Genomic DNA, 13,439 nt, shown 5'->3' on the forward strand with positions numbered 1-13,439 from the left:
CTCAGTCAGAAACGCTCTTCTTTCCTACCACCACCATTGCCAAAGGCCACAGAGATGATAAGCTTGATTTCCAACAGTGTATCTCTCGTTTGTAATGTAGATATCTTGATATTCCGTAACTAGCATAATAAAAATACCCTACAAAACCTGTGTCTTTGTAAATAGAGCCTTATAAAAATAGTGGAGGTGCAAGACCGAGTTTCAGAATACGGCTCATGGCTACGTTAGGAAGAAAAACGGAATGGAATCCTTCACTCCTGTTTTAAGTGACGTGTGACAGCGTGTAAGGAAGATGAACATTTGAAAATTCATTTAGGGCTATTACATTATGCAATACAGGATTTATTTTCATGTTACTAGCTACCTTTTCTGAAGCCAGCAAGAAAAAAGTGTAAGGCCACAAGGATGACATGCCGGGTTTTCAAGAGTGTTTCTTCTGTGAGAAAAACTTGTTAATGTGTCACTAGAACCATAAAAAAAAGACACTTGGGTAATTGTCACTTCAACAAGAGCCTTTTGAAAGCTGTGAAGGTGCGGCACAGTTTTTCAGAATGTAGTTCATAGCGAAAGCCGCCCACAGAACACTGGATTTTGCCGTAACGGGGCGTTCACCGACACCGTGCACAGCTGCAGCGTCACGTGAGGAAGCTTGCTAATGTGTCGGTCCTCGAGACATGACGCCGCTCTCCACAGTTCAAACGTCGTGAGATTGGCGGTAGTTCACTTTTTGCCACGCGAGTTGACGAGGAAGCAGGTGGCGAGTCACGCTCAGAGACAGACTGTTACAACTTGCTGCTTGCTGACACTGCTACTGCTGCCTGGCGGGCTGTTACGGTACTCTGTGTATACCATATCGTGTGATAAGGAGGAATAAAGGAGGTAGAGAAAGAAAATATAAAAAGAAAACTAAAGAATAATATAAAAAGTAAAAGAAATACGAAAAGAGAAGATATAAATAAAACGTGAAGAAGAAAAAAAGGAAATAAAAATAAAAGGGAAGAATAAGAAAGAGTGCTAGAAAAGGAAGAAAGAAAGGTTAACTAATGATGATGACGATGAAAAGATAAAAGAAGATGAAGATATGAGGAGATAACGAATACTAAACAGATGAATAAATAAACACTTCTTCAATCCCTCCATGTTATCACCTCGTCTCAGCGTGACACTCTTCAAGGCACTATATAGAGCAGTGTGTGTGTGTGTGTGTGTGTGTGTGTGTCGGTTTTCCTCTATTTCTCACATATAGGTCACATTTATATTATCTCTCTCTCTCTCTCTCTCTCTCTCTCTCTCTCTCTCTCTCTCTCTCTCTCTCTCTCTCTTTAAACATGCACTCGACATGTTTCATCTGACTAGAGGGGGAAAAAAGAACACACTAGCTGTATTTTGAGTTTTGAAGCAAACTCATGGTTAGTCAACTTGTATGCAGACACGTCCCTTGCATAAGAAAAAAAGTGTCAAAAAACAACTTTGAGATCTCCCTGCACTACAGTGAATACTGAGAGAGGAGAGAGAGAGAGAGAGAGAGAGAGAGAGAGAGAGAGAGAGAGAGAGAGAGAGAGAGAGAGAGAGTTGTTGTGCAAAATGATAGTCGCAATAAAAAAGGAAGGCTTGACAGTAAAGAAGAACAAGTATTAAAATAGACGGGGAAATAAATGTATATATAAAGAAATTGGGAATGTTATAGAAACGCCTTGTGAAAATATATAATAGAAAATGTTGTTCACCTGAAGAAAAAGTACTGAAGTTTGGATCTCTCTGAAACAATGATGAGAATTTTTAAAGTATGAGAGACAGAGAATAGAAGAAAGCATAACACAAATAATATAATATAATCTTGTTAAATTTTCCAAGAGAGAGAGAGAGAGAGAGAGAGAGAGACGCATTGTACCTCCACTTATCACATCATTTCTCTCCCATACCTACATCTCTAAATTTCCTTAACTCACTTGGGTAAATAAAACGACAAAGACAATTCCTGGTGCTTTATTACTGGACGGATCTCACACTATCTTATTCCTCCTCACTGCTCAGTAAACACAGTAAATAGTTTCCCTCCCTTACATCCTACAATTCACTCTAGTAACTCATCATTTGGACAGAAATTAATGTGTTTGAAAGGAGTTGGTGAATAATTCTTCTCTTCCTCTCCTTGTTGTTATTGTGTGCCTTGCAAGATGAGAGGGAAATTATTTGAATTATACATTACTTTGTTTATTTTACTTATTCCCGTCAAATTAATGCTAATAACTTATACTGTGGATGGGAAATTAGTAGTGTTTATTTCTTCTTTTCCTCTCATTGTTGTTGTGTTTCTTGCAAGATGAGGGAGGAAGTATTTGTAATGTCAATAACTATTCTTCCTTACATCTACAATTCATACAAGTAATAATTCATAATGTGGATGATTATTAGTGTTTGCTTGAAAGTTGATGTAGCTGCACTTCTCTTCCTCTATTATTATTTTGTGCTTCTTGCTTGACTGGAGAGAATGTGTCCAACCATTTACTTATTCATTTATATTATTTCATTATTTCAATACTAAAACTTTATTCTATTTTATCAATTTGTTTATTTGTAAGGCAGGGCTCTTGTCTAAGGTAACTAAGTTATAAAAAAGAGCCTACTGAAGATTACTTATTACTTCTTTGTTTATTTTTTATTTAATTTTTGGGGTGATGCCAGTCACTGCAAGAGTGTAGTCACAAGGGTTAATGTAGGTGTAGCAGTATTCAGGGTGTTCTCATCATACACAACACTTGATATAAGTTAACACCTGACTAGAATAAACATCAATATAGACAGTACAGTAGAATAACCAATATTATAGACTAGAATGATCACTTAATACAACAGACTAGAAATGTTAACATCTTTTAGTTCAACAACACACACACACACACACACACACACACACACACACACACACACACACTACATTCATTAATTTAATACAATAGACTAGAACTGTATTGCCATATCTTTTAGTTCAACAACACGTAATACTTCCTCTCTTGTCAACTAACACACACACAACCTTCAATCATGTTCCTGAGAATAATTTATGTGGGTTAGTAATTTATATATGTATTTCCTTTCCCTAACCACTCCATCTTCACCAATATGTAATTATCTTTTTTTAATTGTGCTAGAATGTTGGCAGTTGTACATGATTTTTTTCTTTTAAGAGGGACACTGGCCAACAACAAAATATATATCTGCAAAGGTCCATAGGAGTACCATTCCCCAAAAAGTAAGTCAGTAAATCAAATATTGGAATGTAAGTGCCATGAAAGCTCCCAGACTCAAAGTCTAAGGAAGGAGTAAATACAGAAGCAGGCAGGGAGTTCCAGAGCTTATCAGATAAACAGTTTAAATATACTATGCAAATAATACAAATCAAGTACAGTGGACCCTCGGACTTCAAACATAATTCATTCCAAAAGCTGTTCCATGTTCAAATTGTTTAAAGTTAGAAACCGTTTTCCCAATAGGAAACAATATAAATAATTTTAATCTGTTCGAAGGTCCAAAACTTTTCCATAAATAAATAAGAACTGAACTATGTAAAATCAATATTATTACCTATTGGTGGTAAGTTTAATGAAGACTATCACTTAACAAGGTATTATTGTGTGGTGGCAGCACTACCATTAGCACAGTCAGTTAGTCCTATGTGGGTTTTTTGTTTCACGTTTCTTATACCTTGTCGGTACAGTAATTAAGAAATATTTTAGTTAGTTACATGGTCAGTGTTCCTATATGAAATATTAAACAACCATCGTATCTGGTTAAGTGACTCTGGTCAAATGAAAAACTGGTCAAATGTTCTGACCCCAGCTGGGAATAAGAGCAGGGTGACAATGTGGAATCAAAACAAAGCAGGAATTGATGTTTATCTCCCACCAACAGTGCTAGCATTACCCAGATTCAGTGGATTTGGCCACTTTCAGGTTGTTCTAAGTTCGAATTTTGTTCCAACTCCGACGGTAAATATTATTGAAATTTTTGTTCCATGTCTGAATTGTTCCAAGTGAGAGGATCCACTGTAGTATATAAATTTCAACTTTGAACGCACATGCAGCTTTTTAAATTTAGGGACCTGAAAGATCAGGCCATAAAGAAGAATGACACCAATAATTATTTCAAAAGCTTCAGTGTTTAGAAGAGCTGCTCTTGAGTCTATCTGCCTGTCCTGTGATGGATTATATAAGACACACACACAAAGTTGCATATAAAATGGTAAGTGGTCAAATGCACTCATGGTTTAGTTAAATTGAGTCTAGTCTACACTAATGCCTCAGACTCGAATGCCCTCAAGGGGATGGTTACTGTAGTATACATAATTTTATCCTGTGTGCTACTTAGTTCTCTCTCTCTCTCTCTCTCTCTCTCTCTCTCTCTCTCTCTCTCTCTACCCAAAACCTGAGCTTAACCATACATATTTCACATTGCACTATTGCACACACTTGAATATGCAGTACTAATTGGTGCCTTCTATCTGCTTTACCCCTCCATCATCAGGACACATGCATTACTCAATTACATGTCAGTAAACACACTCAAATATACAAGTAGTGAATTGGTGCTTGGCATATTCCCTCTTGACCTTCAGAATTCATACATTACAGTAGTCATGCACTCAGTAGTTGTATGGTCCCATGTTCTCTCCTCCTCTTCACAGTTCGCCTTCTATCTCTGACCTGCTGAAGGCGTCGGGATCCTGAAGCAAAGAATACAGCAGTTACTTAAGAATCAGGACTCTCTTTTTGTTCACTATGCTCATTATGTGAATTAGAGCCACAATTCCCTTATAAAATCATCTGAACCTCACCAACCAGTTTAGACATAACACACTACCTGGTTGAGCTTCTTGAACTCCACCAACTGGGTAAAGATGTACTCCAGGATGTGCTTGGCATCCCTGGCGTTGGGCGGGAGTTTGGGCATCACACTGAGAATGTCCCCGCACTCCCTCACATAGTACTCCAGGTCCTCATCTTTGCACTTGTTGGTCACCTGCAGCAAAAAAAAAAAGTGCATTCAGGATAACATAGATGGTAGTACATAGAGTGAAGGGTAGGGATGTTTGTAGAGGCAGAAGGAGTTAAGGAAGATAATTAAGGATGATCTATTTCTTCAGGTCTTTATGCTATGCATTTGTTAGTCATTTGAAAGAAAGGAAATTGAAGATGAAAAACAAAAATGAGCATGTCAACTGAAACAACACAATTATTTTGCATCCAGGACAAAACAAGTGAAGATAGAAAAGTTTTTGTTAATTGAGATAATGACAATTACAAGAACAATTACAGAATAAAGAATGACAGACAAACAAAAGAACACCACAAGTCAAATGAAAGACAAGCAAATGCCAAACCTTTCATTTAGAGTTCCACCAAGGCAAGTGACTCAACACACAACACTGCCGCAGGTGAAGGATGGGTGGCATTACAGCGGCACCACACACCCAGTCACTTCAGATCAAAGGACTTGCATCTATCACTTATCATTTCCCAAGGAGTTCATTAGATCTGATTGCCACCACTTGTTCTCAGCTTGTTATTTCAGGTATGCATCCCAAAAATACTTCTGTGTCACACTTCCAATTCATACCCAAAGGCTCTAATTAAAGTGATAAGGGCTCTCAAGGATGTTTTGATGCTTCTATTGACAGACTTCCACATTCTATATAAGGGAATTATCCTTGAAGACCCAGCTTATTTCTGTGGCCTTTGAAAATGATTTTGTTGACAGAGTAAAGCACTGCACTTCCAAAAGCTCTTGCTGAACTGACATAGACTCCTGAGGGTGTTTTGATGATAGCACTGATATATTAACATGATTTCTACATTCATTAATGGAAGACTCTTCTAATAGCCTTGCTAATCATCTCTATGGCCTTGGAAATTATGTAGTTGTGGTGGTTTCTGAATATGAACCATAGTTTGTTTGATAATAATTCTTAATAATAAATTTTTTCACATTTTTAAATTATACAGTTTTTATTTTGCATTGATATTTTCTGCGCAGAATTCTTAGCTTTTTTGTGTTTTTATACTTCCAATATATGGAAACTTTTATTTTATAGCTGTAATTTCAAAATTATTAGGAAAATATATATACAGAGTGAGACAGGTAACATTTGAGAGGCTGAGATAAGAGACAAATTTTCACAGTACAAAGAGAAACAAGGAACATTTCAGAGGAAAGAGATTTTGACAGCAGCAAGAGAGACACTAGTAACATTTCTGAGACAGTGACATGAGAATAATAAGTGTTGATGGTTTGTGAGTGTATACCTGTGCTAGTCTGGATTTCTCTGAGCTGAAGGCCTCGTCCAGGTCAAATAGCTCAAGGGAAGGATGGGGCAGCTCCCGGAATGAAGGAGGAAACACCTGCAGACACACAAAATATTAGTAATTGTGATAAAATGACCTCCAGAGAAAAACTGAAAAGGAATGAGTTAATTTGATCATCATTCAAGCTAAAAGTACTATCATTATGACTTGTCCCACACACACTATGAGAGAAAACACTGTCATTAAGACAATACCACCACACATATTTGAGACAATGGGGAGAAGGAAGCTTTGATAATACCAAGAGACAAGGAAAATTTTTAAGACAGCAGTGAAAAGGAAGTTTTGACAATACCAACACAGACAAAGAATATTTTTCCCCGGTTTTAGTGGTGAGAAGTTTCAACTGTACACGAATAGGGTTGGACAGTTTCTAAGACAGTGACAAGAAAGAAGGTTTAAAAAAAAAGACACGGAATATTTTCTAATACAATAGCAAGAGGTATTGACAGTACCAGTAGACAAAGACATATATTAAAAGAGTGATTAAGAAGTTTTAACAATACCAACAGAAACAAGGAACATTTCTGAGTCTGCGGCAAGAAGTTATGACAGTATCAATAAAAACAAACCCCATTTCAAAGGCAGTGGCAGGAAGTTTTTAGACTTTAAAATCTAGATGGCTTCCTGAAACATATCTAACTGTACACTTCCAGATAGAGAATTTTACCATACACAACACAGCCCATAGATTTTAAGACAGCACCTGTAAAACTTAGTGAAAACATACAAATTAGCCTAAATAAAACAAGAAAACAACTAGATTTAGAAGGTTAACAATACAAATAGACCAATAATACAGTCTATTCCAACTTGAAATCATACTAAACAATATACTTTCAGATAAACAATTTTACAGCATCTGCAAAACATAGCAAAATACATGCACCTAATATTAACCTCAATAAAAACACATGAATGTTAACAATACAAATAGACCATCAGCACGAGAGTGAGTGGCTGATTCCCTCACCGCAGGCTGGAGGGGCGGCAGGGGTGTCTCAAATTGTGGTGTGATAAGGCGTAGCGGTTCATGCTTCACGTTAAGTTTGCTGTAAGACTCCAGACTGGCCGGCACCAGCTGCATGTCCACTGAGGTGAGCTGAGAATGGCCAGAGTGAGGCAGGTTAAGAGGTGTGTTTGTAAATGCAAGAGTGATTCATTAATAAAAGGTCCAATAGAAATATCCCCCTTATTTGAAAGGATGACAAAAGGAATATGGGAAATGTTTTCAAGTCATTCTACACTTCCCCTTTTTCATTAGAGTGAGGCAGGTTAAGAGAGGTATTTGTAAATGCAAGATCGATTAATTTATACAGGGTACAGCAGAAATATGCCCTACATTTCAAAAGATTGACAAAAAGAAAAATATTGGAAGTGTTTTTGAGTCATTCTACTCTATTTTCCCTCCAGCTGTTAAGTAAGCCCTACTCCTACTCCTACTCCTCCTTTTCCTCCTCCTCCTCCTCCTCCTCCAGTCAATTCATAGTTCTTCCAGACACTAAATAAATAAAGCCCTTTTCTTCTCCTCCTCCCACCTTTCCTTCTCTTAGTCACTTCACACAACCTCCACCTCTCAATCCTCTTCCTTCTTTTAGTTACTTCACACAATCCACCTTCTAAGTCACCAAAATCTTCCTGCTTTTCGTCACCACATACATCCTGCAACACATAAGCAAGTTCATCCTTTTCCTTTAAATCACTTCACACCTCCAACAGCAAAGTAAATCCCCTCCTCTTCCTCCTAGACACTTAATATAACCACCATCCTTTTCACTCCTCTTATTCATCTTTTCTGCTCCTCTCCCTATAGTACCTGAGTGTGAAAGAGCTGGGTGTAGTCTGTGGGCACTTCCTCAGACTCCTGGAGACATGTGCGAAGGTTCTCGGCCAGGCACGCCACATCAGGAGTCATATTGTAGTCGGAGATCTGAAAAATATTGGAAGGGTTGATGACACACACCTAGTGGCTGTGACTAGAAAGGGTGGGTTTCTATGTTGTGTTCTTTTATATGTAGTTTGGTTGGTATAGTTTTTTTTTTTCCTGGTGGTTATTCTTGTTTCTGTTTGTTTAGCTGTAGTTTTCCATGTAGATTGGGGAGGAAAAGTACTGATGGGTTTCAATATGCTTAGGAAATTTTACTCTAAACCAATTCATTTAGACCTTCTCATCAAATCCAGTAATACTGAATAGCATATAACTATTCCATTTCAATTGTTACTGATGATTTCATTACAACTTTTCTCATAAAAATGGGATATAGAGAGAAGATAAAACAAGGTACTAGTAGTAATCAAAATTCTAAGGGAAAAAGAAAATTGTGAAATGTAGATCAACAAAGCAGTATAGTATAGTAGTAGTAGCAGTAGCAGTAGCAGTAATAGCAGCAGCAGTAGTAGCAGCAGTAATACCTCGGGTCATCAGCATCGATCTGGTTCAGCTTGAAGTCCTTGGCGGTGAGAAACTGGAACACCACATCCTTGATCTTACTGTTCTCCTCACGGTCCAGGTATTGGTCGCACAGCATGTGGGCCGAGCCGAGCACCGCTACACGTCCCCGGTTCCTCGGGTGCTCATAGAAGGCACACACCTGGCCCAGTCAAGAAATGAGTGTGGTGAATGAAGATTATGAATATGAGCTTTTATCTTGACAGCTGTATGAGTCTATAAATGTTACACACACACTAGTCTGTTATGAAGGAAAGAGATGTTTGTTCATATTTTTTAAGTCTTTGAATAGCTTTAAATTTGAGAGCTGAAGCATCACACACACACACACACACACACACACACAATTGCGAAAAATGTGGAGAATCTCTAGGAAAAGTGATGGAGAAGCAGGCTGAATGGAAAAAAAGTCAGGAAGTGGAAAGAAAGGAGGTAAATTACAAAGTTGCAAGTCTGGAAAAGGAAATCAAAGAGTCAGGGGAGAAAACTTTGGGCCTTGCTGAAATTATAGATCAACAGATCATAGAAGAGAAGATAGCTGAGAAAGTGGTGAAGGTTATTAAGTCAAATGAGACATTGGTGAGGGAAACTGTAGACAAAAAGAGATGTGTGGTGATATTTGGTGTGGAGGAGGATAAGACACCGAGTAAAATGGAGAGAGAGAAAACATAAAAAGGTGATAAATAATATCATTAATGTGGTGCAGGAGGAGGAAAAGACCTAGTACAAGAAATAGAGGACTTCCATAGAATTGGAAAGTTCACAAGAGAAGGTATGAGGCCAATAAGAATCAAACTTAAGTCACAAAAGGATGTAGATGAATTGGTGGAGAAGTCATGGAGGCTAGCCCAGCAGGAAACAACAAGGAAGATTTGGTTGAGAAGAGATCTCGGTGAAAAGGAAAGAGAAATGTTAAATGAGTTGAGAAAGGAGGCTTTGAAAAAATGAAGAGAGGACAGAAGAAGAGAAGAAAGAGTTTTTCTGGAGAATCTTGGATATGAGACTGAGGAAGTGGTTCATAACCCAGAAAAGTACAGCAAGAAAGGACTAAAGAAACTTACATATGAGCGAAATGTAATGTATTCCAACATAAATGGAGTGATATCGGGGATTTTAGAACTCAACGATTACTTGAGGGACAAGAACCCAGATATTGTGGGTCTTACTGAAACAAAACTGAGAGAGGGAGAAGACCTGATGAAGGTTGGAGAAGGGAAATATAACGTTTGGAAAAGAAATAGAGTAGGTAAGATGGGAGGAGGAGTGATGTTGCTGGTTAAAAAAGATATAAAGGTGGATCAAGTGAAAAAGGTATGGGAAAGGCAGAAGTGCTAAAGATCAGAGCAGAAACTAATGAAGGAAAAAAGAGGCACTACATAGTGGTGTACGTACCACCTAAGACAAATGCATGGTCAGTACAGGAATATGAAGAAATGATAAGTGATACAGGAACATGTCTGGAAGAAATGTTGGGTGGCTGTGAACGAACTATAATGATGGGAGATTTTAATTGTAAAGAGGTGTGTTGGGAGGACTGGTCAATGGAAGGATCAGAGACAACATGGGGAAATACACTATTGACACTGGCAATGGAAAATGTGTTAACTCAGTGGGTCAAAGAAGATACTAGGTTTGGAGGAGAGGGAGCATCGTCAAGACTGGACTTGGTCTTTAGTACAGAGCCAATGGTCATTGAGGAGATGAGGGTGGAGTGCCCTTTAGCAAAGAGTGATCATGCAGTTTTGGAGTTCAAGGTGATAGACGAAGAGAAATCTAGAAGAAATGAAGAATATAAAGTGGGAAGATGGAATTATGCCAAGACAGATTTTGGAAACCTAAAGAAATTCTTTCAAGAGACAAATTGGATGAAATTCAAGAGTGCTAAGGGAGCAAATGAAAAGTGGAAGGAATTTATAAAAATATACAAAGAAGGTGAGAAAAATTTGTACCAATAAGACAACATAGAGAAGTTGGAAAGCAGGACTGGTTTAACGATAGATGTGAAAAGGCTAGAACAAGAAAAGAGGATGCATGGAAGAGGTGGAGAAGGAAAAGACGGATTAAGCAGTGGGAAAGTTACAAAAGAGCAAGAAATGAATATGTGTTGATTAGAAGAGAAGAAAGAAAGAAACAAGAAAAGGATATAATTGATAAATGTAAAGACCAACCAAGGCTTTTTTACAGACATGTGAACAACAACATCAAAAATAGAGAAAGTATTGAAAGTTTAGAAGTAAATGGAGTATACAGTGAAGATCCCAGGAAATGGCAGAGGCTATGAATGGATGCTTTCGGAAGGTATTCACAAAGGAGACTGCTTTTGACAAACCACTGGTAATGGAACAGAAAGGGATTATGAAGGAGTTTCAAGTAACTGTGGAGGAGATCAAGAACATGATGGGGAGTTTAGAAGTGAGAAAAGCTGTGGGACCTGATGGGGTATCAGGATGGATTTTAAGAGAATGCAGGGAGCAATTGGCAGAAAAAGTTTGTGAAGTAATTGATGCCTCATTAAGGGAAGGTGTAGTGCCCCAAGACTGGAAAAGAGCTAACATTGTCCCAATCTATAAATCAGGTAACAAGAGAGACCCATTGAACTATAGACCAGTGTCACTTACAAGTGTGGTAGCTAAGATGTGTGAGAGGGTGGTGAAGACTAGATGGACAGACTTCTTGGAGAAAAATGACATACTTTGTGAGTGTCAATTTGGTTTTAGGAAAGGGCGTTCATGCACGACAAACCTGATATGTTACTATTCGAGGGTGATAGATGTAATACAGGAAAGAGATGGTTGGGCTGATGGAATATATCTGGATTTAAAAAAGGCCTTTGATAAGGTACCACACCAGAGACTGATCTGGAAACTTGAAATGGTAGGAGGAGTGCATGGCAGTTTACTAAAATGGATGGAAGACTTTTGGTAGGAAGAGAAATGAGAACAATAATTAAGGACAGACCATCAGAATGGGGATTGGTGGAGAGTGGAGTTCCACAGGGATCAGTGTTGGCACCAGTAATGTTCGCAGTCTACATAAATGACATGGTGGATGGGGTGTCCAGTTATGTGAGCCTATTTGCAGACGATGCAAAATTGTTACGAAAAGTGAGATGTGACAAAGATTGCGAACTACTCCAGGAAGACTTGGACAGAATATGGAAATGGAGCTGTACATGGCAAATGGAGTTCAACACGACAAAATGCAAGAAAATAGAGTTTGGCAAGAGTGAAAGAAGAATCAGGAGTATGTACAAGATAGGAAATGAAGACATAAAACCAGTCATGAAGAAAAAGACCTTGGGGTGACAATTACCAATGACCTATCGCCAGAGAGACATATAAACAAAATAATTGGAGAAGTATTGAACTTATTGAGGAACATAAGAGTGGCGTTCGTATATCTAGATGAAGAAATGATGAAGAAAATAATTACTGCAATGATAAGACCGAGGCTTGAATATGCAACAATACAGTGGGCTCGAACTTAAAGAAACACATAAGGAAACTAGAGAAAGTACAGAGGGCTGCAACGAAAATGGTGCCTGACTTAAGAGATTTGACTTATGAAGACAGACTGAAAAGAATGCAACTTCCAACCCTGGAAAACAGAAGAGAAAGGGGAGACCTGATAGCAATATACAGAGTGATGATTGGCATGGAAAAATGGATAGGGAAGATCTGTGTATGTGGAATGGAAGAATGTCGAGAGGGCATGGGAAAAAACTAAAATGGCCACTTATAGGAGAGATGTGAAAAAATATAGCTTCCCTCATAGAAGGGTGGAAGCATGGAATAGTTTAGACGTGGAAGTGGTCAACGCAAGGAATATTCATGATTTTAAGAAAAAGCTGGACATTAATAGATATGGAGACGGGACAACACGAGCATAGCTCTTTTCCCGTATGTTACAATTAGGTAAATACAATTAGGTAAATACACACACACACACACACCGGGAAACGGCTAGGTAAATGGGCAAGCCTCTTAATGTGTAGCCCGTGTTCACCTAGCAGTAAATAGGTACGGGATGTAACTCGAGGGGTTGTGGCCTCGCTTTCCCGGTGTGTGGAGTATGTTGTGGTCTCAGTCCTACCCGAAGATTGGTCTATGAGCTCTGAGCTCGCTCTGTAATGGGGAGGGCTGGCTGGGTGACCAGTAGGCAACCGAGGTGAATTACACACATACACACTCACCGGTCTGTTGAGAGGAAAGGATATGCTGCCGGTGGAGAGAACAGCCACAGCAGGGCGTGCCACATTCAGGGTGCAGCCAAAGGGATACACAAAAGCCATGGATCTGAAAATAGTGGCCTGGGTGAAGCAGCAATCCCTCCGAGCAGTGACTAGGCTGAAAATTAACTCATAAACAAACAAGGATGAAATTTAAGGTTCTCTAAGCAGTAACTGGGTTGAAATGATCTTGCAAACAATGACTGAGGTGAAAATGAATCTGTAAACAGTGACTATGGTAAATCATACTTGTTGACCAGGGTGAATATAAACCTGTAAACAGTAACTACAGTAAAAATGAACTTCTAAACTAACCACAGTGAAATTAAAAATCTTCTAAACAATAATTAGAGTGAAAAATGAACTTGTAAACTCAATAAAGTGAACTTCAATGTCACCA

The 13,439-nt window shown here is 38.5% G+C and overlaps 1 protein-coding gene across 1 annotated transcript; it reads right to left on the minus strand.

Moving 5' to 3' along the window:
• Positions 1-1,971: 1,971 nt before the first annotated feature.
• Positions 1,972-13,234, minus strand: LOC123507667 (intraflagellar transport protein 52 homolog). Its single transcript, XM_045260781.1, is given in 8 exon segments — positions 1,972-4,723; positions 4,861-5,019; positions 6,303-6,398; positions 7,336-7,464; positions 8,179-8,286; positions 8,289-8,292; positions 8,775-8,953; positions 13,004-13,234. Coding segments are annotated over 8 exon segments (819 nt in total). The 5' UTR covers positions 13,103-13,234; the 3' UTR covers positions 1,972-4,678.
• Between the last annotated feature and the right edge of the window lie 205 nt (positions 13,235-13,439).

Source organism: Portunus trituberculatus, chromosome 23, assembly GCF_017591435.1.
Source record: "Portunus trituberculatus isolate SZX2019 chromosome 23, ASM1759143v1, whole genome shotgun sequence".
NCBI lineage: Eukaryota > Metazoa > Arthropoda > Malacostraca > Decapoda > Portunidae > Portunus > Portunus trituberculatus.